Below are 27,529 nucleotides of genomic sequence, written 5' to 3' on the forward strand. Positions count from 1 at the left end.
AAAAAAAAAAAAGGACAGCACGCATCAGACAACCTTACATTCTTTGCTTAGTGACACAATCCCTTTCCAGCACTGAAAAGCTATTCAGGGGTGAGAAATTCCTATAGCCCGACTCCCAGGACATATTGTTTGGGGACAAGGACAACAAGTTTTCATGTTTCTTTTGTCCTTTGGACAAGCAGGCCTAACCCTTTGAAGCACTAACCCTGCTAGTTTACAGTATCACATTATGTATCAGTGAAGGGCAGCGTCTCCAGTTAAGGTAATATTTGTGTCTATATGTGAATGCTGCTCAAACTTGTATTTATGGTTCAATAATGCAAGCCTTTGTTATTAGGGCGCGTGCTATAAGGAACTGTTGTAAGATCGGACTGCATTGCTGACAGTGGCCTGAGCATAAAGATGTGTACACGTTTGCAAAGTTTAACAATATGAGGCTATGTATAATGTTCCCAGAAGGCTCTCTGATTAGATGCAAATATTTGCAGGAGCTTGAAAACAAGATTGATGAGACTTTGCTTTCAAATTAAATGTTCACAATAAAATGCAACTAGGAAAACATGTTTTGCTAAACTGCTGTGAGAGTTTAGGTACCGTTTCTTTTTTGAAGCATCATTTACAAAAATGTGTTGAAGCATGCTAGTATTCCCGAAAGATATTCACAGTGGAAAATCAGTGCAACCAGTTCCAACAAGATAATGGCAAACATGAAAATAAACAATCATTGGCAAAGTCAATAGATCTCTCCTTGTTGGTCAGCCTTTTGGTTTTCTCAATGCGTGTCTTGTTCTGACAATGTTGCCAGGCCCTCACCATTATAATAAACATTAGCAAAAAGCAGGAATATTTGTTGGTCTAAAAATGCAAACATTGCCACAATAGTGTCTGGCATTGAACAAAACTATTTTGTTTGCCAAACAGCTCCTTGTGGAGGAGTAGAATGCTATCACTCAGAGTGAAGCTTGTCTATAAAGAGAGACAATTTTAATAACGACAAAATGTCTTGGGTAACAAGACATAATTAGGGGTCAAATTCTTAAATAAATTCACAAAAGTGCCCCTATGATATATGCCCTTGCATTAGTGCAGATTGACAGCTTTCATGAATTCCCAATAATTTTCAAAAGTAGAGCAGGAAATCATACTTCTAGAAAATATTTGTGAGCTGCATTTTAGCATGAGCTAATGTGCATATGTAGATTTGCTCATGTGAAAATCTGTTGGGCGTTTACAAGTTCACTGCATGGAAAATGAATAGAGAAGAGCTAGTGAAAACCTCTTAAACAGGCAAAGTTAGTAGGTTTCCAGACTCCAAGGTGTATTCCAACCTTGGAACTGTTGCTTAATGCTAACACCAGCCCCAGTATGTAAATCCGTGAAAAAGTGGCTAAATGCGGGAATTCCTGGAATTCACACCCTACTACAGTATGAGCCCTGGCGTAACCAGAGAGGCTATTATCTGAGCTCTTATATAATGAGATTGCTGCCATTAATTATCGCTGCACTATGTGGTACCAAAGGGACACGCAGATTTTTTTTTTTAATGGAACAAGTAGATTTATGAAGGAATCAGATCCATGGACAAGTAGATATTTTATTAAATTCAACATCCCTGTATACTCACAAGGTTATCCAAGGCATCAAAACACCTTCCCTCAACTAAAGCTTCTGCGGGACTAGCAATGGCTCCATTAAGGAATGGGGGTTGCAAGGAGGAGGATCAAAGTTAAATGTACTCAAAATGAGATTGTGTCACTCTTATACCTCTTCATTTCAAATCAATGTTGAAGCACAGCTACAAGTGCTATGAAACACACTTCAAGCAGTCCTCCAAATCTTACAGAGGACACCAAGACTCTTCCGACATAGGCCACTCTATACACCCATACTATACTAACAACGCACAACTATGACACTAGACACTTATTCTGAGATGCAGGTATATGCAATATGTGACCATTTCTTATACCTTGTCACATCACTGCAAGCTTAAGTGCAAGTACAAATTTACAGCAACATGACTAGAGCACCCTTCTGAACTTCACACACAACACCAAAACTCTGCCCAGGGAATCCTCACCCTAAGCACACACTATCAACCACAGACTACAGATGACGTAGCCTTACTATTCTAAACCCAAGCACTTCAAAACCTTGTCAGGACAATGAAGCACTATGCAAATACTATCATACAATAACAGGAACTATGAGTACCTTCAGGACCAGATTCCAGAAAGATATTTTGACTTAAACTTAACTTACTTAATGCATTCAGTGGAAGTGAAGACTACATGGAAATACCGGAGTGTAACATGAGTACTCTGCCCTGAGTTTGATGTACTTCTTGAGAAGCACCCTGCATATCAAGGAAAAGTCCAACTTTATTCATGGACTAGGACCTTTGGGTACTTTCAAGCATAGCCTCAATAGCATGGTGTGGCTACTTTAAGAAGCTCAATTATACAGTGGACCATTTTGAAATTAGCAAGCTTTCATCATAGCATTCAGAACCCAAGAGAGAAGACCGAGGTAAGGGCAAATATGTTATACAAATGTGTCCTACAACAGTACTGACCCAATATTGATATTAGCCACTAGGAGCTATAGCCCTTGTATAAGAATAATTGGGTCCTTGTTTGTGCTATGCACTGCTTATTTATTCTACTTCAATGATTTGATCAGATTATTTCTTCCCATAGGAACAGTAAAAAAGGAAAAAAACTGCTCCTAGAAAGTGGAGGTGAATAGTTTTAGGCATATACCAATATCCCAATTCTGATAATTCCATGTTTAACTAATGAGCTGACTCTAAAGGGAGCACAAAGTTGACTCTCTGTGCAGGTATTGACATATGCATTTTCCCTACAAGCTTTTTTAGTGCTTGCAGGCAAAACAGATAAGTCATGGAAGAAGACAATGAAAGAAATGACTTAAAGAGCTTCCATGTAATTCCCCTTTGGAGCTTTGAGCTGTACTGAGAGCTATATGATTGCAGACTTGGGGATGCAAGGGTATCCTGAGTTGGGCTGGGACAAACATAGTCAACTTTATGGGTGATGAGCTTTCACCATCCTCTAGACTACACCCTCACATACGAAAGGTGCTTGTCCAGCTGGGACAGAAACAGAGAGAGGGATTATCTGGAAAGGAGGGTATCAGAGGATAAAGATTGCCAACAGCAAGCAGAGAATTCAGGATCACAACCTCCTGCTCAGGCGTGACTGCTAAATCCTTGGCAAACGAGGACAGGTGGCATTCAGATGGCATATGTGACTATGTGGTGAATGCACAAGTGGTGGTCATCAAAGAAACTGAACGTGACTCACAACAGGTAATCAAGTTTAAGTGAGACTCGCAGTAAAGACAGAGACAGGACTCGTTTCTAAGTGATGTAATATTACAGGCAGACCTGACAGCATAGGTAATCTTTTTCTGAAGGCACTCTGAATATATGTTTTTTGCTCTCAACCAACAGCAGGATCCTAAGCACATCAGTGAGGTGCCACCCACTGTGTTAGCTAGGTGCAAAACAACAACTGCCAGAGGAATCAATCAATCAGTAGATTTGAAGTGTGCTACCTGTCACTAGTTCAGGTATCCAGGCACTGGTATAGTCCAGTTGATTAGCAGAACAACCAGGTTTTCAGGGACTTTCAGTACTCTGGAAGAGATGGGGAGGTCTGCAGATGAAAGGGTAGCTCGATCCATTTTTTTGCTGCTAGGCAGGAGAAAGAACAACCTCTGCATCTGCTACATCAAATGCAGGAGGTAAGAGTTAGAGAAAGGGACGTGGAGCAGATGCATTTGGTGGGCTGATAGAAGTCAAGGTGGTGGTTCAAGAAGACTGGTCCGCAGTTGTGTAGGGCCTGGTATGCATGGGTCAGGAGCTTGAACTGGCATCTTTTCTGTATAGGGAGCCAGTGGAGTTCTGAGGTAGGGAGTGATGTGGGTTCCTCTAGGCAGATCCAGGATGAGTCTAGCTGCAGCGTTCTCTATGGTCGGTAGTCTTCAGAGGAGGTGAGTTGCGATCCCTGCGTAGAGAGCATTGCTGTAGTCCAACTGGCTGGAGATGAGAGCGTGGTTGATGGTGCATGTGGAGTTCTCTGATAGCCATTTGAATATCTGACGAAGCAGGCAGAGGATGAAGAAGCAGGAGGAGGAAAAAGAGTTAATATGAGTCATCATGGTTAGCTTGTTGACCAGATGATGCCTATGTTCTTAGCATGGTCAGTGGAGGTAGGAGTAGGTCCAAGTTCTGAGGGCCACCATGATGCATCCCATGGGGAGCTTTTGTTTCTGAAAATCAGTACCTCTGTTTTGTCTGTTGTTGGACCTGGTCTTTTTTGCAGGGTCATCCCCAAACTTGTTCCTTACTTCCTTCAACTTTTTCTGACCAGTTTTATTTGGCTTTAGGACTCTGAGCACTTTACCACTGCTATCCAGTGCTAAAGTGCATATGCTATCTGTGTAAATTGTATTGGTAACTGGCTTTTCAATGAGTGTCATATTTGATCTACTAGTAAGCCCCTAGTAAAGTGCACTAGAGGTGCCCAGGGCCTGTAAATCAAATGATACTAGTGGGCCTGCAGCACTGGTTGTGCCACCCACATTAGTAGCCCTGTAAACATGGCTCGGGCCTGCCACTGCAGTGTCTGTGTGTGTGTACTTTTAAACTGCCAGTTTGACCTGGCAAGTGTACCCACTTACCAGGACCCAAACCTTCCCTTTTTATACATGTAAGGCACCCCTAAGGTAGGCCCTAGATAGCTTCATGGGCAGGGTGAAAGTGTAAGTTAAAGGTGGGGCATGTAATGATGTGTTTTACATGTCCTAACCGTCAAATACTGCCAAAATAAGTGTTCACTGTTACAAGGCCTATCCCTCTCATAGGTTAACATGGAGGCAGCCTTTAAATATCTTTTAAGGGCAGTTTCCCTTGAGGAGCAGATAGAAATGTGGAGTTTGGGGTCTCTGAAATCACAATTTAAAAATACATCTTTTGGTAAAGTTGGTTTTTAAAATTGTCAGCTTGAAAATGCCAGTTTTAAAAAGTGGGCATTTTCTTGCTTAAACCATTTTGTAACTACCTGCTTGTGTATTCCTTTTCTGGGTCGGACTGACAGTTGGGCTGTTTGGGAATCCCCTGTAGACAGTGACACAAAGGGAGCTAGGGTGTAGCCTGCATATTCTGATGGGCCATCTGGGCTAGAGTGGTGGGAGGAGTGGTCACTTTCAACTGAATGGACTGTGCCTGCCCTTACACAATGCAGTCTCCAGCCCCCTGGTGTGATTCTGCAGCCAGTCCTGTGCAAGGCAGGATCTTGTGAACAACAGAGACTTTCCTTTGACATTTGCCTACTTCAAAAGGCAGAAAGGGGTATAAGTAGTGGACCCAAAACCCCAGATTTTTAGATTACATCTGGAACCAAGAGGAACCTCTGCCAAGGAGAAGAGCCAAAGGAGTACTGCCCCTTTGCCTGTCAATGTGCTTTGTGGAAATAAAAAATAATAATAATAATAATAATAATGATAATCTATGCATCACCTGCATCAAACTTCCACTTGCGGCTGCTGAAAACGACGCAAACCCCCCGCAGCGCGGTTTTCCCTCACTGTATGGCCGCATTTCTCAAGAACCATCGCTGGGCATCAAAGTCAACATGAACCTTCACGGATCCAAGTTACCCCTTCTGGAAAGCGATGCATCGTTGTCTTGCCGGAGAGAAAAACGCCAACTCGACCGGAGAAGAAACGACTCACTGGCTCACTTTCGAGTAAAGAATCAATGCATCGCTGACTTTTCCGAGGCACGCTCACCCGTGCGGCTTTTCTTTCGACACAAACCAGGTACTCTGTGTAATAACAACGTTTCCATTGTTTTCTATGGAGCAAGAATCTATTCTTTTTAAAATTCATAACTTTACTTGTGTAAGTTGGATTTTTGTTGTTTTGGTCTTTTTTGATTTAGATAAATGTTGCCTATTTTTCTAAACTGGTGTGGTGTCCATTTTGTAGTGTTTTCACTGCATTACTGTGTGTTTGGTAAAAATACTTTACACATTGCCTTTGAGATAAGCCTGACTGTTTGACTACCAAGGGGGTGAGCAGGGGTTATCTAAAGTGTGTATCTTCATTGCCGTGACTACAGTGAGGGTCCCTGCTCAGACAGAGTGCAAACTGATTGCCAGCTAGAGACCCCATTTCTAACATCACTGCTGTGCTTTAGGCAGTTGTCCTTCATCCAGCTGGCGACGTCCGTCATGCAGTTGTGGAAGTTGGTCTTGGTGTTGGTGGTGTCATTGGGGAGGGAGACGATAAGAAGTGTGTCACAGATGTGTTTCAAGCTGGACAGATCAATGCTTGGCATCTCCTAGTTAAGTCATGAAAGGTGTAACACAATGTAGCTTGCCAAGTGAGATGGATCACACACCTGCACCATTTCTGTATTTTTATTTTGATGTGCACCTATAACAGACGTAGTTTGAGAAAGTCAGATGTATTTTTGCCCTGGGTATGTCTTGCACACAGACTTGCAACAAGAAACTTCATCTAGTCTTGTGTACCTTCTGGTCCTGACCTTTCCTTCAGTAGGATTCCATCACTCACAACACACAAGGAGGGATGATTTTAAAATTACACACTGGCTAGTATAGTGTAATTAACACAGGTGCAAGAGCAACTGAAGTCTATTTGTTAGTGGAACCTAATCCAAATGTACACTTGCAACCATGTGATTTCTTCTACTTGACTGTATCAACAACCAACTGTATAAGATGCCACAATGCAGTTAACATGATTAAGCCACACAGTGACGCACAGTTGTAGCCTTAGGTTTCAAAGTATGGGTTGTCAAATCATAATATTAGCATCTAGTTACTATAAATCCAATCATTTGAAAACATTCCAGTTGACCGAAAACATGACTCATGGGAATTAAATCATGCAGATACACAGATTCCCTCACCGACACTTTGAAAAATACCAGCTGCTCCACATGCATAAAACTTTTCCTGTAGCTCAGTACAAGTTCTGTCATGTGGTATTTTCCAAAATGGAAAGTAACAAGGGCAGGGCTTTTACTGAAGCTTATGTATTTGTTTTAAAATTAAGTAAAGGCTTACCATGTGAATATTGGTAAATAAATTAAACAATAAAGCTAGTCCCTGTGTAACAGCCTTCCCTCCTTACACACATATCCTTTTATGTCTAATTATACAACATTTTTAATGTGTGCTCTTGTGTAGACGAGTTGCTGACACAGGGATTGCACCTATCAGTAGACCTCTTCAAGGCTCTAGAATTTCATTTGGCCACCCCCACACAAAACATGGCTGTCACACCCCAAGTGTCACTGTATCACATGAAACATGTCTTTCACACTAACAAGAGTATATGTCTTCTGCAATTTCATTTTTAGATGTCTGTTTGGTCATGGTCCACTGCAAACTAAGATAGTGTTTCCTTTGAAAGGTTTGACACTATGCTATACTTTTAGACATGCACTAGGTTTATGAGGTTCATTTAGATTTATTATATATAAATGTTTTTCAAGTGCAGACCATAAAAATATGGCATATATTTGGCCTCATGCACCAGTACTGGGAAACCTTACCTCTTAACCCAATCCCAGGTATCCTCACTGTGACCCAAATGTGCAGCAGCTGTAGCGCAGGCTACCAAGAGGTCCTACTGAAGCCTTTTTCCAGAATTTAAATTTCTTTGCAGAAATGTGATCCTAACTGCAACACATGGTTTAAATTTCACTGTTGCAATTTCAGATGAAGGTGCACAACTCACCTTGTCATTTCACAGCCTATTTCTCATCTAACTAAAACAGATATCTAAAATACTACTTATCTGTTTTTAGTTTTAAATGTAACCATTCAAACTTTTCTAAATAATTACCAGCTCCAATTTAGACAGACCAGATAGCAGATCCTTTCCAAGTCAAGTGCACATTCTTTACCTTACCTTTTAGGTATTGCATTTACGTTTCCACACATTAAGTTATATTCATTGCTTTTAAGACTGTGGAATGTATCTTGAATTTAGGACATGTACTTTTAAGTTTCATATGTCCTGGTAGTGAAAAGATCTTAAATTTGTTTTTCACTATTTCAAGGTCTATCTCCCCACTAGGATAACACTGGAAATGCCTTACTACATTTCATGAGCTTAATTTCCAAATGGGAAGAGATATCTGATTCATGTTTGATGTCTCTGGAAGTACAATTTAAAATTCTAACATATAGTGAAGTTGGATTTTAAATTACAATTCTGAAAATGACACTTTGAGAAAGGTGGCATTTTCTTTTCTTAGCCATTTGGTGCTCGCTGCATCTCACTGGTCACATGACTGGGTGTAGTTGGCAGTTGGACTTTGTGTATTACTCTTCGGCAGCCACACAAAATGGAGCTTAGGTGTGACTTGATGGGCCACCCCGAGAAACAAGGGAGGGAGAAGCTGAACACAGTCTCACTTACACCTGAATAGGCTATATGCTGTCCACACACAAAGGGCTTAACAACCCTGTATTGTCAGCTTGGAGGCAGGGAATCCCTGCACTTCAAAGCCACTGTCAAGAATTTTCTCCTACTTTCTAGAACCAGGGCATAAAAGATGGACCTCAGACACCACTACTTTATTACACTTCTCTATCTGTGGATACTCTGCCAAGAAGAAGCACTGCTGTGCTTCTGGTTTGTTGTGTTGACCTCCTGCGCTCTTTCCTGGGCGAGAAGGACTGGACTTACATCTCCTGAACCCAGAACAACTCCAAATGCTAGCTGGCTGGCCTCCTGATCTGAAGCCTCAGGGACATAACAGGCTTCAGACAACCTTGAGTTTGCACCTGGACTCTGGCATCTGTGAGTCTTCCTTGTCAAGTGGCACCACCTCAGTCCTGGACCAATGGAAGTGGGCCTAAGGTGTACTGTCAGCCTGTGGATACAGAGGAACTGACGCATCTCCTCAGCTGTACAGTGCTAACCCAAGCAGAATTGGCGCATCGCCACAGATGAAAGGATTAGACCCGTCATAGAGACTTGCATTGCCACTGCAACCAACATTGCCTTCGTAACCACGATGCGCGATGCTTCCCCGGTGTAGGCTCGTATATCTCTCATTGATGGCAGTCACAACGATGACACCGGACTCTGCATCACAACTCTTCTGAACCAACGTACTGCCCCAATTGTGCATTGCATTCCTGTAATTGGACTTCACATTTGAAGACCTATCAATGGAATCGTTGACACAGCAGGACCTCGCACTGCAGCCTCACCACATTTCAGAACTGAGCCATTGTCTCAACTGCACAATGCATCTTCGATTCAGATCCATGCAACGCTCTGCAAACCAGGACTGAAGGTACTTTTGTTCAGTGAGCTTAAGGGAGTCCCTGCAGCCAGCTTATGCTTCATCACAGCCTGCCTGACCATGTAACTGTGTCCTGGTGTGGCACAACCAGATGGCCACAGTTTGCACTTTACACCTTTTGGTGCTATTTTTACCTTTCTTTTTTTATTTTATTTTTATGCAAGAGTTCCCCCAGTCAAGGTGGGTTGCCCACAGAGGCACTGACCCATGATGCTAAATTCAAAGCCAAAAGAGGGAGACACAATACTCACAGTGTCGCAATATGATCAAGTGTTTGCAATGCAATAGGTCTCGCATTTGTGAGAGTTAGAACTATTGGCGTTGTAAATGATAATGTCTTTTACCTATGTGTTTTGGTTTGGAGTGTAGTGGATATATGCCAGGTGCCAAAGCAACCCCCCCAGGCCTGTCGCTGCAGCAGAGGGGACACAACAAGGCTGCCATCTTGGGAGTGTTTTTGCCTCATTCCTACAGACTGGCTGTGCTACCACAGATGCAACCCTTTCTAGTGTGTTTACCTAAAGTTTTATAGCACCAAAAAAAGCCACAAAGAGGCACCTTTGAGGCATTTAACCTGGAGAATGAGGGGGGTCAAAAGAGTTTGGCACAAAGAGAAGGGGGCAGCCATATTTGTCTGTGTGTTAAACACTTAAAGGAATTATTCTCCTACTTTGGAAATAGCAGCCTAACTTTTAAAGACACTGTTGTATACAAAGAGAATAACAGAAGAGGCATCTTAACTGAGCAGAAGGCTTCAAATGTGTGCAGATTAGTGAAACTGAGCTTCGGTGGTAGATGGGCAGACAGGATAGGTTCCAGAGGTGCAACATCTGTGACCCTGGGTCAGTGTTTAAACTGGAAATACAGAAGGGCTGGTACGCTGTATTCATTTAAAGCACTGCCTTGGGTTAACAGTCTTATGACAGCCCTCGGCTCAGGACTGGACTCTATAGAACAAATACATGTACCTGAATCTCCTGGGCCTTGACTGTGCTTTTTCAGTGCATACCATTTATGTACTGGCTGATGGTTTTGAAGTCAGAATTATCTCTGCTGGGGTGGCTACTCAAAAATCTGAATCCCTTGGCCTTGTCACCTGGACCACTCCGAGTAGAGAGGGAAGCCTGGGTTTCGATGATAGAGTGTTTTTTCACCTAGACCAGTGGTGCCCAGAGAGGCTCCTATAGGGCTTGTTCATTGGCATTTTTTCAGGCTATGAAAAGGATATATGTTTTTTGGGGAATCCAAGACAGGACCAGAATCATGTCAGAGTTTCTTGGTACCAACATAAATAAATTACGTAAAAATAACTTATATGGAACTAATTTACACAGTGGTTACCCTGCAGGCCTGGCATGGATCCTGGCTGTTTGTTGTCTTGTACAAAAAAAAAAGACTTCAGGCACAACAAAACATTTGGGTTACATAAGTACAAGCAGTGGCTGTTTCTGTTGGCCACAGTTTGTGAAACAACATTTCTCCTGTTTGAAACATCTCCTGCCCATGGAGTCTTTACTGTTACTGTCTAGGACTGACTGAGATGTAGTCCTTGGGGTATGTACCCATATAAACAAACACACCTACCTATATTCCTATAGACACTGGGAGGCGTGGTGAGGCACTGAGAGGAACACCAGTAGAAAGTGAGAAAAGGACCACCATGATAGGTCAAAAATATATTTTCTTAACATTGATTTTCCATGTACTTGGTAACCACAGCAATCAGAAATAATGCACAGAGTTTACATCAATTGATCCATGGGAACTTAGTGGAGTGGTTACATGTAGTCTGGGGTTGGAAGAGAGGAAAGCAGGTTAAACATTACTTGACTGTGAAAGACGATTCATGGATCATTATACACAAGAGTCCATAGGACGATGGGGAAGTGCTCTGCGCCTGTGACAGGGTCTGTGGGCGGTATTCGAGGGAGTGCACTTCAAACAGGAAGCAGTGCTTCCGGAAGTGCCATCTGCAAGTTCGCAGTAGCGGTGACAGGACTGCCATCAAAGCCATGACACCAGTGAATTCTGAAAGGAGGAAGTAATGGAGGTTGCTCTACTTTTGTGCCCAATGATACGCTGCTCCTCTCACTGTGGCACCCTTGTGTTAGCTTCTTTACGCTACATGGTTAGGAAAATGACTGCCTCTACTAACTGAACTCTATTTGAAGAGGACCAATTTACATTCAAAAGGCTAGATGTTTTATGCTATCAAGCTTGAGGCAGTGAAGTGTTTGGGTCTGGAGTCATGACTCCTTTTCCACCATTTTGGAAACAATACCTTTTGCCATTTTTTTTGCCTAGAACTAACCTATGTGCTTCGTTGGTGAGCATCCAAAAGTTATCAAGCGCCCATGCTATTGCCTAGTATTGAGCTCTACTCAAGTCAGTTGGTTAATACACCCACTGCAAAGGTCTTGACAGAACGAGAATGTAACAGATTACAATCCTGGCATAGCTTTTTCACCTCTTCCAGGTCGATGCAAATGAATTACAGCGATTTTCTTAAGAATGGCACCCGCTTTGCAGTGCTATAAAATGGCAGAACCTGTATTACCAAGCGCTATATATAAAAAAAATAGTTATTCCCAGACTGCTCCAATTCACATCAGACAAGGAACCCTAGGGTGGAGGACGTGGCATAAAGGCCAGAGCTGCCGACTTTGGAACTGGGGAACGCAGTTTGAGTCCGGCGCCGGCTCAACATCCTGTGATTCTACGCAAATCACCTAATCTCTCCTTGCTACCAAAAATGAATGTGTTTTTGTGTAATGTAACCGGTGCTCACATAAAACATTGTATTATCTTTGTACTGAATGCGTGCTATATAAAACTGCAAAATAAAAAAATAGAAAAACTACCTTTGTGTCGAGTTTACGCTACATGAAACTGCAAAAAAAAAAAAAAAAAAAGACGACGACTCTGCAGACCTTGCAAAGGAACAGCAAGTTCCCCGAAAACACAAAAGAGGAGGAAACAACATACTGCCATGAGCGCGAGGCAAAAGAAAACAAGGGGGTAAGAAGCAAGCGTCCACAGTGGCACAGGAGCTAACAGATTAAATGAGATCCTGTCATAAATAAGGCAAAATAATACTCAGTTATACCAAAGAAGCTAGCCACCTTAAAACAGCTGTCTAGCAAGGCAATGACCACAGTAACTTTGCCCTAAATTGACAAACTGTACAGACAGTGATCATAGTTGACATCATCAACAATTAGGTCCAGAAGCCTTCCTAAGGAGTCCGTAGCAACTAATGTCTGGGTCATAACTGTATGCTCAAAAAAGTGGCATAGAAGAAAGCCTGAATATTCATTTTTTTAAGTTAACTGCTGTTGAGGTTCTCCAAATTAAACGCAAACCTACGATCTCATTGTCAAACAAGTAATTTCAGGCATGCACCAACTGAAACTGTAAGTGTGAAATGCTCACATGTGCCACCTATCCTGTTGAGTTTAAGGGAGGACAGTTTAGCTGTCTCAAAGTAGACAACATAAAGGGTAGGGGCTTGGGGTGATGCATTAATTTTACAGCCATTCACTTATGGCACTGAGGGTATGGGAAACCACTTTCTGCTGGGTCATGAACAACAGAAGACCTCACATTAAACGTGTATTAGCTCCAGCAAGATCACATGACTGCAGCTTGCACACAGTCATGGCACACAGGATCTACTTTCGGCTCCTACTACACCCAATGTAGTGTTCATTGTGAATGGTCAGATTTTCTTTGATTTGGGGTTCTTAATTATCATGGAAGAACAAAATCTACTAACAGCATCAGAATTTACCAATATGCCATTGATACACCATTCTCTTTCAAATCTCCTCTGCTTCAGACATCCAGTGCCTCAAACACTGCCAGCACCTCATCCTGAACTGGATGTCCAGCACTTTCCTAAAGCTCAATCCAACCAACAATAAACAAGATGCAGTGCAAAACTGGCTCATTGACATAATCTTTCACAGACTTGAACCCCAACTTTTACTGAATGCCAAACTGAATTCATCATGTACAAGAACTTCACCCTCATGGAACATATTGCTTAAAAAGACATAATGGAAGATATCAGCTTCCTCTTTTAAAGAAAGTGAAACAGTTTCTTCCAAAAAGTGACTCTAGAATTGCTTTTCAAGTTTTTAGACACTCATATCTGAATGGTGGTAACACCCTGCACCACGCCCCCCCCCCCGAATTTACACAGGCACTCCTCTGAAAGGCATGTTATATGCAACAGCATGTAACAACAAGGACTGAGAAAATACGATCGCTCTCATACTGATGGAAATACACTTGCCCCCACTGCAGACCCATACCATCTTCTGAACCACCTGCATCATTTACAAGACCATCACGACAAGCACCTCAGATCATCTTGCAGACAAATTCTGATGGTTATTGGCACACCCACAGCCAGGGAGAAAGGAAAGGGTTTTTCCTTTCCCCCAGTGCCTGTTTTCAGTGGATTCCTGCTCCACGAACAGGAATCCCCACTAGGCACCAGGGATTTCCTTGTTGTGTTAGTTTTGGGGGGGTGACCTCTTGGGCAAGGGTCGCTCCCATTGGGGGGCATTCTTATCCTTTTTCGGCCCCCCCTGGGGGCAGATCGGCTGATTTTTCAGCCCATCTGCCCCCAGGGGGTGCCGAAAAACCACTGGACACCAGGGATATATTATTTTGCTTATATTTTGGGAGCGACTCCTTGGGCAAGGGTCGCTCCCATTGGGGGATGATTTTTTCAGTATTTTGGCCCCCCCCCCCCCCCGGGGGCAGATCGTCCAATTTTTCGGCCGATCTGCCCCCAGGGGGGCGAAATCCACTAGACACCAGGGAAAATATGTTGGGCATGCATTTTAGGGAGCAACCCCTTGGGCAAGGGTCGCTCCCATTGGGAGCTAAAAAAATGTCTTATGTCGGCCCCCCCTTGGCCGATCTGCCTCCGGGGGGGGGGGCAAAAACCACTAGACACCAGGGAAATTATTTTCTTTGTTTTAGGGCAGCGACCTCTTAGGCAAGGGTCGCTGCCCCGGGGGCAATAATTTTTTTATATGTTTCGGCACCCCCTGGGGCTAGATAGGCCATGTTTCAGGCCGATCTGGCCCCCGGGGGGGGGGGGGGTCAAAACTCACTAGGCGCCAGGGATTGTCAGGTGTGTGTTTTGTGTATTTGGGGGCAAATTTCGTATTGGCCATCTCTGCCCCCCCCCCTGGGGGCACATGGGCCTATTTTTGTAGGCCCATCTGCCCCCAAGGAGGGCAGAAACCACCAATACAGCAGGGATTTTTATTTTTTGTTCCCCTTTTTTTTGTTTAGTGCTGGGGGTGCCCCCCGTTTGCCCCATTTGGCAGGGGTCGCCCACTAAAGTGGGCACAGAGCTGTTGGCCATTTCTGCCCTCTTTGGGGGCAGATCAGCCAATTTTTTTTACACCCATCTGCAGAATCCACTTAGGCACCAGGGATCCTGTATGTGTGTTTTGTGTGTGTGGGGGGGGGGGGTGGGGGTGGCGCGGCGGCACCTTTGGCAAGGCTCGGCCCCCCAAAGGGGGCATGCTAGTGATGGCCATTTCTGCCCACGTTGGAGGCAGATCAGCCTATTTTCTTTAGGCCCATCTGCCTTAGGCACCAGGGACAATTTCTAAGTTCTTGGTGGTGGGGTGTTTGTCAACTGGCGAACTATTTGTAATTATAACAGTTTATTTCTTCTTTTTGTTCTAGTTCAAAGCTTTTGCTTCCTTTGCTGTGGATCCTTGCGGTTTTGGCAGTAGTTGTCCTGCGGTTTGCACAGTTGCATGTTTTAGGTAAGTGAAAGCAATTTACTCCAAAGGAGTATTGTTGACATGCATGAACAACATGTTTGTATGTGGTGTACTAAATGCAGTATTGTGTGTGAAATTGTCCTTAGATTTGAGTACAATATTTGTGTTGTCATATGTCTAATTTTCTTTTTTCATTTTAGTGGGATATCATTGGTAATTGCTGTGTCTGTGCAGAGTAGTTGCTGGTGAGTAGCTTTTTCAGGCCAGTGAGTGGTATAGTTTTTTTAGTACATAACTCTTTGTGATAAAGCTACACTTTGTTTATTACTTATTTTAGTGCTAGTTGTTGCTGGCAATCCATTTGTTGTTAGTGAGGATCATGGCTAGCCGCAGAGTGACCATTCAGCAGGTTGTTGGCATGCTCTTTGAGTCGTCTTCAGACCAGGATTACGAGACTGACTCTGCATCTGAGTCAGAGGAGGAAGTGAGACATTCCGGCAGTGAGTTTTCTGTCCGAGAGTAATCTTCTGATGAGGAAGCTACTCTCAGTGCAGATGAAGGGCCTGTTGTAGAGGAGGACATTGATGTGCCAAGAGTGCAGCAGCCTGGGGCTGAAGGGTTTCCCATTAGAAGACCTGACACCTGGATTGCCCCAAACATGGAGCAGCCACAGTTACCTGCATTTACTGTTCTCCCAGGGTGTAGAGTCAATACAGAAAACTTTTTGCCTGTCCATTTCTTTCACTTGTTTATGGACGATGTATTTTTGGAAGAGCTTGTGGAGCAGATTAATTTGTATGCAGAGCAATATTTGAGGGACAACGCTGCCAGACTTAGGCCTCAGTCTAGAGCTACTCAGTGGGTTCCCACATATCTGGAATAGATGAAAAAGTGTTTAGGTTTGACTTTTTTGATGGGGTTGATCAGGAAGCCATCACAGGCTTCTTATTGGTCTACTAGTCCCTTGATGGCAACGGCTATATTTCCTGCAACTATGACACATAATCGCTATTTGCTTCTTCTTCGTATGCTGCATTTTGTAGACAATGCTCTAGCCTTGCCACGAGATCACCCTGTGACCGTCTTTTTAAGATTAGGCCTGTCCTTGATCATTTTATAGATCGGTTTTCAGAGGTCTATGTTCCAGGCAAAGAAGTGTGGGTGAGTCTTTGGTCCTTTTCAAGGGGCGTTTAGTTTTTAAGCAGTACATTCCTAGTAAGAGGGCACGGTATGGGATTAAACTGTACATGCTGTCAGAAAGCAGTACAGGATATATGTATAATTTTCGGGTCTACACTGGTAGGGATTCCAGTATTGACCCTCCTGGTTCTCCGGCCACTTTTGGAGTTAGCGAAAAAATTGTGTGGGAACTTGGTAGACGACTGTTTAACAAAGTCACCATTTGTACGTAGATAATTTCTACACTGGAGTGCAGTTGTTCAATGAGTTGTTTAGAGTGGACACTGTTGCTTGTGGCACAATCCGTTCTAACCGGAAAGGCTATCCAAGGGAGCTTGTCGGTAAAAAAAAAAAAACTTGAGGGGACAGTGCAGTGCCTTGCGGAATAATGAGCTGCTAGCACTGAAATTTTCAGACAGGAGGGATGTGTACATGCTATCTACCATTCATGATGAGAGTACTTCCCCTGTGACTGTTTGGGGTCAGGTTGCGGAAGTGCGCAAACCTGCATGCATTTTGGACTACATTAGGCACATGGGTGGTGTTGATAGAGTAGATCAGAGGTTGGAAACTTACACTGCTCTTCGTAAGTCTTACATGTGGTATAAAAAGTTGGCCCTACATTTATTTCATTTGTTAACTTTTGATGCTTTTATTGTGTTCATGGATTGTTCACCTGAGTCAAGGATGACATTTGTTAAATTTCAGGAGTCAGTGATAGAGAGCCTTATTGTGGTGGAAGGGGAAACAGTTCCTAGAGTAGAAGTGGTGGAGGAAATGGCTAGATTGAAAGATTGCCACTTTCCAGATCACATTCCTCCTACTCCCGAAAAAGACTTGCCCACAAAGAAATGTAGAGTATGTGCCCGGAGATCAATCCGGAGGGAGAGCCAGATGTACTGCCCGAATGCCCTTCAAAGCCTGGGCTGTGTGTGCCCGGCTATTTTAGAAGTTACCACACAAGGAAAATCTTTTGGGAAATACCGTGAGCGTAAACTGCCTATTTTATATTTTCATATGTTCAGTTTCACGGTTGGCATTACTGTCATGTATTTAGTTAGAGCTTTTGTAGTTTTGTACTTATTGTATAATTAGTTAGTGGTTTCTTTGTTGTTTATAAACAAACAAACAAAAAAAGTAATGGCGGTGTGCGTGGGGTGGCGCTTGGCTGGCGGTGTGGGTGGGGTGGGCGCTTGGCTGGCGGTGTGGGTGGGGTGGGCGCTTGGCTGGCGGTGTGGGTGGGGTGGGCGCTTGGCTGGCGGTATGGGTGGGGTGGGCGCTTGGCTAGCGGTGCCACCCAAACACCAGTCCACACACTCATCAGCTGGTGTGATTGCTGTATCAGGCATGTGGGCGTATGAAAGTGATGGGCCCGTGACTGGCGCTGTCTGTCGATGCGAGTGTTGTAATGTGCTGGGCCCGTGGCTGGCGGCGTGAATGGTCTTGTGCATGTCCTGTATGAAAGGTGTGTGAATGGACTGTAAAGCGGTTGGTGCCTTGCCATGGCTTTACAGCTCACGAGCAGTGAGTCTTTGGTTCAGTTTTTTGGCTTTTCAGTTATTACCAGTGCATTTCACTTTTGTGAAATCTCTTGTTAATAAAATTTGATCTACTGAACCATCACTCACCCTCGTGCCAAATCCAACCGGTATGTGTGGTACAAATGACAAAACCTGCGCCGCTGTTATCAGGCGTCGCAGCACATTTGAGACACGCTAGGTGTCTCAGGTGGTACCCCGATGATGAAGCATGCCACCAACTTGGTTGGTGGGTGAGGGGTCTTTTTCACATAACCTAAGTGCGTTTCTTTTCACAATTTTAGTGTTTGGCACATCACAGACGTATGTGGACATATCAAAATGATATATTACAAAACTACCTGTGTTTGGGGGGGAGGGGGCACCTATGTTTTTGGTCCTGGGTGCGGCCTTCATCTAGGGAAACCGAACCCAGACATTTTTTTAAACTAGACACCCCAAGGAGTCCAGGGAGGTGTGGCTTGCGTGGATCCCCCAACATTTTCTTACCCAGACTCCTCTGCAAACCTCAAAATTTGCTTAAAAAAGCATATTTTCCTGACTTTCGTTTGTACGTTCACCGCTCCAGCACAAAATTCCTACTCCCCAGCGTTCCCTTCAGTCTCCCAAGTAAAATGACACCTCACTTGTGTGGGTCCCCAAAGCAGAGTCAGCCTGAAGATGTATAAAAGAAGAATATGTCCTTATCAACTCGCTGTGCTATCCCCTCTATCTCTACAAGTTTTTGGCCTTATTCTGTTGCAGGCACTGGCCCATCCACACAAGTGAGGTATCATTTTTATCGGGAGACTTGGGGGAACGCTGGGTGGAAGGAAATTTGTGGCTCCTCTCCGATTCCAGAACTTTCTGCCACAGAAATGTGAGGAACATATGTTTTTTTGGGCAAATTTTGAGGTTTGCAAAGGATTCTGGGTAACAGAACCTGGTCAGAGCCCCACAAGTCACCTCATCTTGGATTCCCCTAGGTCTCTAGTTTTCAAAAATGCACAGGTTTGGTAGGTTTCCCTAGGTGCCGGCTGAGCTAGAGGCCAAAATCTACAGGTAAGCACTTTGCAAAAAAACACCTCTGTTTTCTGTCAAAAAATGGGATGTGTCCACGTTGTGTTTTGGGGCATTTCCTGTCGTGGGCGCTGGGCCTACCCACACAAGTGAGGTATCATTTTTATCGGGAGACTTGGGGGAACATAGAATAGCCAAACAAGTGTTATTGCCCCTTGTCTTTCTCTACATTTTTTCCTTCCAAATATAAGAGTGTGTGAAAAAAGACGTCTATTTGAGAAATGCCCTGTAATTCACATGCTAGTATGGGCACCCCGGAATTCAGAGATGTGCAAGTAACCACTGCTCCTCAACACCTTATCTTGTACCCATTTTGGAAATACAAAGGTTTTCTAGATAGCTATTTTTCACTCTTTATATTTCAGCAAATGAATTGCTGTATACCCGGTATAGAATGAAAACCCACTGCAGGGTGCAGCTCATTTATTTGCTCTGGGTACCTAGGGTTCTTGATGAACCTACAAGCCATATATATCCCCGCAGCCAGAAGAGTCTAGCAGACGTAATGGTATATTGCTTTAAAAAATCTGACATTGCAGGAAAAAGTTACAGAGTAAAACGTAGAGAAAAATGCTGTTTTTTCCACCTCAATTTCAATATATTTTTTTTTTCAGTTGTTATTTTCTGTAGGAAACCCTTGTAGGATCTACACAAATTACCCCTTGCTGAATTCAGAATTTTGTCTACTTTTCAGAAATGTTTAGGTTTCTGGGATCCAGCATTGGTTTCACGCCCATTTAGTCACTGACTGGAAGGAGGCTGAAAGCACAAAAAAAATGTAAAAATGGGGCATGTCCCAGTAAAATGCCAAAATTGTGTTTTCTGATTCAAGTATGCCTGTTCCCGATAGCTGGGAAGCTGGTGATTTTAGCACCGCAAACCCTTTGTTGATGCCATTTTCAGGGAAAAAAACCACAAGCCTTCTTCTGCAGCCCCTTTTTCCCATTTTTTTTTTTAAAAAAACGAAATTTTCACTGTATTTTGGCTAATTTATTGGCCTCCTTCAGGGAAGCCCACAAAGTCTGGGTACCTCTAGAATCCCTAGGATGTTGGAAAAAAAGGACGCAAATTTGGCGTGGGTAGCTTATGTGGACAAAAAGTTATGAGGGCCCAAGCAAGAACTATTCCAAATAGGCAAAAAAAAAAAGGCCTGGTACAGGAGGGGGGAAAAGGCCTGGCAGCGAAGGGGTTAAACACCACCACATCACAATGCTTCAATGGTCCATTAACTAGAAACCTCTATTATTACTTCTTGACTTTATGCTGGTCTGTGAATCTGTGCAGTGAATCGCTGACTTCTCGCTAGGTTTGTGCTATGGAAATCCCACATACACTAATGGCCTTACCCACATAGCCAGTAATTGAAGGTGGAAATTACACACTAGCAAATTTGAGATAGAGTTACGTTTGCAAATTAGTGGGTGTGAAATGTTCAGCTAATTATGAGGGAATGGGAAAAGGCATGCAAATAGAGCACATACAGCTATTATGGCTCACTTGCACTATTAGCTCATGTGATTCACTTAAAGTTTCCTCACCCTCAAATAGTGGGAGTGAACATCTGTTGCTTGCGCACACAGCACTTTGGGTACTAACAGTAGTTTCTACCCAAAATGGGAAAACGGGTGTTTCATATTCAGGGACTATGAGATGAAAAGACTGTGGGTATCCAGTTTGCAGCCCAGTCCTAAAATGTAATTGAAAACCAGAATGAATTACAGATCTGCCCCATGCTAGTCTGGTATGCAGAACAAAATGAACATACGTTTCTTACATATATGCAAGAAATTAACTGCAGCCACGTTACATCCAAATGAGAGAACATAAATAAAACTCATCACGTGGCAACAGAAGGGCTTAACCAAAGATACCTCTCTGGCACTAGATAAAACTAAATTATCAGCAAATAAAAATTAAAGTTTAAATGTCTTTCCTAAACGTCATCATTGTAAAGAGTGTGTCATTCCAAGCACAGCACATTCCATAGCACAACAACTCTGTCTGATGCAACAGTGTGGAGATGCGGCACGGGGATAACGTGTGTTTCTGCGGTAGAGTGAGAAAAAGGTCAGGCCATAAGGCACAAGGAGTAGGTGCACCATTAATGGTCAAAATAAGTTGGCGATGGACGCGGTACTTTATCTATGTACTGTGAGCGAAATGAAATGCTATCTTGGGGCACGGTGTGTGGACAGGCAGTTAGATGAGTGGCAGATCTGGCTAGAGATGGACCGCTAGGTGCTCGTATATATATGCCACGACAAGATAGTAACACATCATCGTGGAGTAGCTGGCGGTTAACAAACAGTACACAGCACGAAGTCAAGAAACACTCTACGATCATTTGTTAGTGCTCAGGTGATGCAAATGGCCAAAATATAAGGAGTGCCTACAGTAAGCTTAAACTACCCAGGGCCATTCTAGTATGCAGTATGATGGGAGCGCTCGGTGGCTGTCGAACAGCAAGAAAGGCCTGCATGTGTGTGTACCACAGAAGGAATCCTTGGCAGATGAGGGACAGCGCTCGGCGCCTGTACCCTTGCAACATTACAGTTCAACCTCAGCTCCAAGTTATAACCTAGAGTGCCCAGTAATAGGCATAAGGAATTCCAGATTCTACTGGCAACCTCAGCCAACAGGGACAGAGAAAGAGATATTCAAAAACATAAATGACCATTTTTGTGTATTTTCATTAGCACACTGTTTAATAAACTGGAGCATCAATACCCAAAACAACATAGTTATACTACTTTCCAAAACAGTAGGCCACATGACTGGAGGCACCAAGCAGAATAACATGTAAACGATTCATCCACCCTGAAGACCTGGATTAAGGCTTTGAGAATACAATTAATGCACAAGATTGCGAGTAGCATCCAGATCTATTAAGAGGAAAACCTGCCAAACGTAACAAAGCTTCGGGCGTGGCCAACTATAAACTAAGTTAATTCCCATGCAGAAATAACGTAATCTTGGAAAGCAACACCTACGTAACACTACTGAGAATCTATACACCACACGCACTTTTGGAGCCCTATGCTGTCAGACTCAAAAGACACCAAAGAAGTGTTTTCCTAGAAATGGGCACATGCAAATAGAAAAATAACCTAAAGAAATACACAAATGCATGGCCATTTCAAATTCAACTCTCGTTTGTTTATATTTCACTCAGTGATCACATTAACAGAAAAATCCATCAATTGTTTGCAGCAATGCAGGTAAAAAAAGGAAAATGTAATCGAACTGACTTCAACAATAGAGAACGCCGACAAAGCTACTGCTAAAAGCTCATAAATTGGGTCCCTATGAACATTGTTGGACCGGCGGAGCCTCATAACAGTAAGTTGTCCCCTTCAGCAGTGTTTGTGTAGCAGGTGGCGCTGTCAGGAGCACTGGGTTTCCTGCTGTGTCCCATGACATAAGGCGTCAATCCTGCACCTCTGGAAAACACGACCAGTGCCATTCTGCGGGTCACTGATACAGGGGCGGGGGTTCTGGTGATGTGGCAGATCTGGGACCGACCGACAACCCAAAGCCTGGCGCATCCCTCAAACAGTAAAGCGCTCACCTCTTCAACCTCAATCTCCTTGTAGTCGATCTCCTCGAAGTTGAGCACAGGGGTAGTCTCTATCATGTCAGCAGCGGGGGAGGGGGCAAACATGCCAGCGCTCTCCACGGGGTGCGGGCCAAGGTCTCACCGCATGGTCACCGGTCGCCAGGCTTGGCCAGACCCCGGACTGCGAGGCCTAGGCGCCCGGCGCTGGGCCCGCAGCTTGAAGGAAACGGGGGAGCAGCCGGTGCTGCAGGAGAGTACGGGGCTCTCACCCCGTACATGCGCGCAGCAGAGCCAGCCCTAACCAATGGGAGACCTACAAACCGTGACACAGGCACGCTGCGTGCTGTCGGCGCGTGGTGACGTAGAATATCCGGCTGAAGAGGGCTAGGGGTTGCATTAGCTGTCAGTGTTTGGTGCCTGTCAGAGGTGTTCGTAGGTGGACCACAATCTCAGATGTGTTTGATTTAGGGTGACCCCCCAATCCGTAAATGTCACGGACTGCCCGTAATTTAGCCCTGCCGTCCCTTGTCTGTGATAAAAGGCTTAACGGATAGCATTAGTCCTTCATGTTAGCCTTTCACATAAAGAACAACGGACGGTAGGGCGAAATTAGGGGCAGATCAGTTTCCCCAGCTGGAGTGTAAGGGAGGAAGTCTCCTGTGCTCTGAGGTAGGGAGGGGCAGGCAAATAAGAAAAGGCCTTATTGCCAGGGTGTCTCCTTCCCTAAAGAAATGAAATGTGCATAAGTGGTAAATCTGCAAAGGGGCTTGAAAACTTGCATTGACTTTAATCAAAGGAGTCACTTGAAGCTTTCTGATGGCAAGTATATTTTCTTTTAGAGAGTTACTGTAATGGCGTTCCAAGGTGAGCTGTGGAGTGTGTGGTTTTAAAGGAGGGTTATAAAAAATGTTAGTACTAGGTATAAATTGTATATTACTAAAATCTGTATTTAAAAAGCACTTTTTTTTTTTAACTGACATGTATTTACGCATTTTGTAGCAGCCTATATTATGATATAATTGTATTTATATAGTGCTTACTACCCCTGACAAGGTGTCAAATGAATGGTTAAAATAAGGACTTAAACATTCACAGTTCTTTCAGGGACCTCAGTAACCTCTTAGTACTAACAAACATTGGCAAAGCCAATAGGTCTCGTCTACGCAAGAGTTATTGGCTGTGGCAGTGTGTTTTAGCCATGTGATACACCAGAGTGGTTGCTGTTCATGGCTAAAAGTTAGTGGCATAGTGGTGTGAAGTGGAGTAGGGTGGCATAGGAGAAATGGCATAGTGGTGCAGAGTACAGTACAGTGGGGTACAGTGCGGTTGTTTAGAGTGCATTGGTGTAGAATGCAGTGGTTTAGAGTGCAGTGACATGGAGTGGCGTGGGGCAGAGTAGAGTGGCATATAGTGCAGTGGAATAGAGTGGCATTCAATAGAGTGGCAGAGAGTGCAGTAGTGTAGAGTGGTGCCGTGGCATAGAGTGCCAAGTAGACTCGCTTGTAGCGTGCAGTGGTGTAGAGTGGAGTAGTGTAGAGTGGAGTATAGTGCTATAGAGTGCAGTTTCATAGAGTGGAGTGATGCAGAGTAGAGTGGCACAGAGTGCAGTGGCGTAGAATGGAGTAGTACAGAGTAGATTGGTGTACAGTACAGTGGCGGAGAGTGCAATGTTGCAGAGCAGAGTGTCAGTGCAGTGGAGTAGAGTGGCACAGAGAGCAGTGGGCTACAGTACAATGGTGCAGAGTAGAGGGCAGTGGCATATAGTGCAATTGTTTAGAGTATATTGGCGCAGAGTGCAGTGGCATGGGGTAGAGTAGCATAGAGTGCAGTGGAATAGAGTGGCTTACAATAGAGTGGCAGAGAGTGCAGTCATGCAGAGTGGTGCAGTGTCATAGAGTGCAGAGTAGACTCACTTGGCATAGAGTGGTGCAGAGTGGAGTATTTTAGAGTGGTGCAGTGCAGAGTAGAGTGTAGTGCCTAGAGTGCAGTGATGCACAGTACAGTGGCATAGAGTGCAGTAGTATAGAATGCAGTAGAACAGAGTAGAGTGGTGTAGAGTGCAGTGTTGCAGAGTAGTGTGTCGGTGCAGTGGTGTAGAGAGGTACATAGAACAGTGGCATAGAGTACAGTGGTGCGGAGTAAAGGGCAGTAGCATACAGTGCAGTTGTTTAGAGTGCACTGGCGTAGAGTGCAGTGGCATAGAGTGACATAGGGCAGAGTAGAGTGGCATAGAGTGCATTGGTGCAGAATGTAGTAATACAGAGTAGAGTGGTGTAGAGTATAGTGGCAGCCCGTGCAGTGGCAGAGAGTGCATTGAACTAGAATGCAGTGGTCAGAGTGGCGTAGAGTGCAGTGGCGTAGAATAGATTGTTTCAGAGTAGAGTGCAGTTGCATAGAGTGGAGAGGTGCAGGGTAGAGTGCAGCGACATAGAATGCAGTGGCACAGAGTGCAGTGGCGTAAAGTAGATTGTTTCACAGTAGAGTGAAGTGGCTTAGAGTGGAGAGGTGCAGGGTAGAGTGGAGTTGTGTAGAGTGGCATAGAGTGTGATAGCACAGAGTAATATAGTGCCGTGGTATAAAGTGCGGGGGTGCAGAGTAGATTAGAGTGACATACAGTGTATTGATGTAGAGTGCATGGGCTTAGAGTTGAGTGTTACAGAGTGAAGTGCACTTACATAGAGTGTATTAGCTTAGAGTGCAGTGGTGTACAGTGCAGTGTTGCAGAGTGGCATAGAGTGGAGTTGTGTGGACTACATTGGTGTTGCCTTGACTGGAGTGGTATAGCGTGCAGAGGGGCAGAGTGCAGTGGTGTAGAGAGGCGTAAAGTTCATTGGCATAGAGGTGAGTGGTACAAAGTAGAGTAGAGAGGCATAGTGTGAAGTAGCATAGAGTGCTGTGGCATAATATGGAGTAGTTCAGAATGGAGAAGTGTGCAGTGGAGTGGCATGGAGTGGTGTAAAGTGGAGTGATACAGAGTAGGGTTCAGTGGTGTGGATTAGTGCAGAGCAGAGGGGAGTGGAGTATGCATGGTGTGGTAACATACTGCCATTACAGACAACACATTTTTGATTGAAATGACCATTACATTTGCACAGACATACAGTTTTTAAATCAAACTATACTGTGCACAGATGATGATGTGTGGAAATGGCCTCACCTAATGCAATGATTTGTTTTAATCATATAAAGGTATTTGTTTACAGCACAGTTCAGAATTAACAAAAATGTGCTTCATTTGTACTCCTAATTCTGATATATTCTGAAGTTTATTTAAATGTTGTCATGTGATAGAAAAAAACTATTTCGTAACCCCAGTATCCAGCAAGATTTTCACATAAATCCTCTCACTTTGAAGTCAGAGAAAGAAAAGTAAACACTTAGGCCCTAATTATGACTTCGGCGGTCTAAAACCTAGACCCCCTGAAGTCGCCAGGGATGGCAGTCATCCATCCGCCATATTGTGACTTCTGGCGGTTCTATGCCAGAATTTGGGCGGAGAGGCGCCAGCAGGGATACTGGCGCTCGGCGGTGCAGTGGCGGCTGCTCCTCTTGCACCACCACGTCATCACAACACCGCCACGCTTATTACGAGTTAGTAATAGGCGTGGCGGTGTTGTGGCGACGGGACAGTGCCGGCGGAACAGGCCCCAAAGATCCCGTCCCCTCCCGGATGTCCACCGTGTAAAGGTAAGTGGCCGTCTGATAGGGGAAGAGGGGTGATGAGTGGTGTGTGTGTGCATAGGGGTGTGCATTTTTGTGATTGGAGGGGGGTGGAATTTGTGTGCGTGTATTTGTGTGATTGTGAGTATGTGAGTGCGTGAATGGATGCGGGGATGGTATGTGCAAGTGTATGTCTGTCTGTATGAGTGCCCGAATGCGTGATTGCATGTGTGTGTGCATTTTTTGGATGGAGTGGGGTGGTTCCTAGGGGCTGACTGGGGACTGTGGCTGTGTGTGGTGGGCTGGGGGGAATCGCATACTGGCGACAGGAATGTAGATTTCTTTTGCCAGTATCCTTTCCGCCAGGGATTTCCTGGAGGTGTTGCCGCCGGGGAATCCCTGGTGGAAAGGAGGCTCCTAGTACCATTGTCAGTCTATGGTGGACCGCCCTGGCCGTACAGGCGGTGAACTAGCTGCTTTGCAGCCTGTCCACCGCCGTGGTCATTATCTGGCAGTCCAGCACTGACACTCCATCGGCGGTGTTACCGCCACCGCCAGCGTGGCAGTGCTGGACCACCAATGTTGTAATGAGGGCCTAAGTTCCCACCAAAGACAGAGCCTGACATTTCACTTTGTTCTTTGAATGCACAGCAAATGTGATGAGATAAGAAAAAGATTTGCAGGCCTGTTTACAGAAAGGGAGCACTCAGAAGGATACTGTAAATAAGGTTTGGGCAAGGGAAGGGACGAACTCAAGCTGCATAGCCTAAAACAAATAAAGCCTGCAAATTGAAAGAAACAAAATGTGAGTTACAAACCACAAGGCCAATGGCAAGCAACGGGCAGAATGCATTCCCAAGGAAGCTCTATGAATGTACTTAAAGTGACAGCCATAGGATACTTTGTGCGGAAAGTCTAGTATTTTAGTCCAGTCCGTATCTTGAAGAAGTTTGGCCACATCAATCACTCAGGTAGTGTGACGAGAAGACCTGGAGTGGTTTCCATGTTGCAGGAAAGTCTGTACACCCATTCTGTCAGTTTTCTACCAGTTCCTATGGTGTAGAGCTTCTGACACACCTCTTGTAGGGTTAGTGCTAGGTGGCAGACATGAAATAGGGCATTTAATTAATATTTAAGGTGGTTGTAAGTAAGGAGTTGACCGGGGTGAAGATGGTAGTCTGCCACAAGGGTTTGGAAATGTAGTAGCTCGGTGTCCAGAAACGAATCCCCCAAGACACCTGCAGCATGCCACTGATGGAGTTGCTTTGAGCACAGCCGTCCTGTGCGAGTGGGAAGGCTTAGCAAAGATAGTGCAGGAGCACAGGGTTTCTTTGTGTCAGTGAATTTACAGGTTCTAGCAAGGCGAGAGAAAGCTGTGCATGATAACCCCAGATGGTGATCC

The 27,529-nt window shown here is 44.4% G+C and overlaps 1 protein-coding gene across 4 annotated transcripts in view; it reads right to left on the reverse strand.

The window, feature by feature from the left end:
* The window catches only part of MAP3K7 (mitogen-activated protein kinase kinase kinase 7), a 271,033-nt gene extending 248,260 nt beyond the window's left edge, over positions 1-22,773 (reverse strand). For all 4 annotated transcript variants that reach the window (XM_069235507.1, XM_069235506.1, XM_069235505.1 and 1 more), the window contains exon 1: positions 22,480-22,773. In XM_069235507.1, coding sequence (XP_069091608.1) covers positions 22,480-22,572 — 93 coding nt within the window. In that variant the 5' untranslated portion in view covers positions 22,573-22,773. The remainder of the gene's footprint in view (positions 1-22,479) is intronic.
* Between the last annotated feature and the right edge of the window lie 4,756 nt (positions 22,774-27,529).

Source organism: Pleurodeles waltl, chromosome 5 (genome assembly GCF_031143425.1).
Source record: "Pleurodeles waltl isolate 20211129_DDA chromosome 5, aPleWal1.hap1.20221129, whole genome shotgun sequence".
Lineage (NCBI taxonomy): Eukaryota > Metazoa > Chordata > Amphibia > Caudata > Salamandridae > Pleurodeles > Pleurodeles waltl.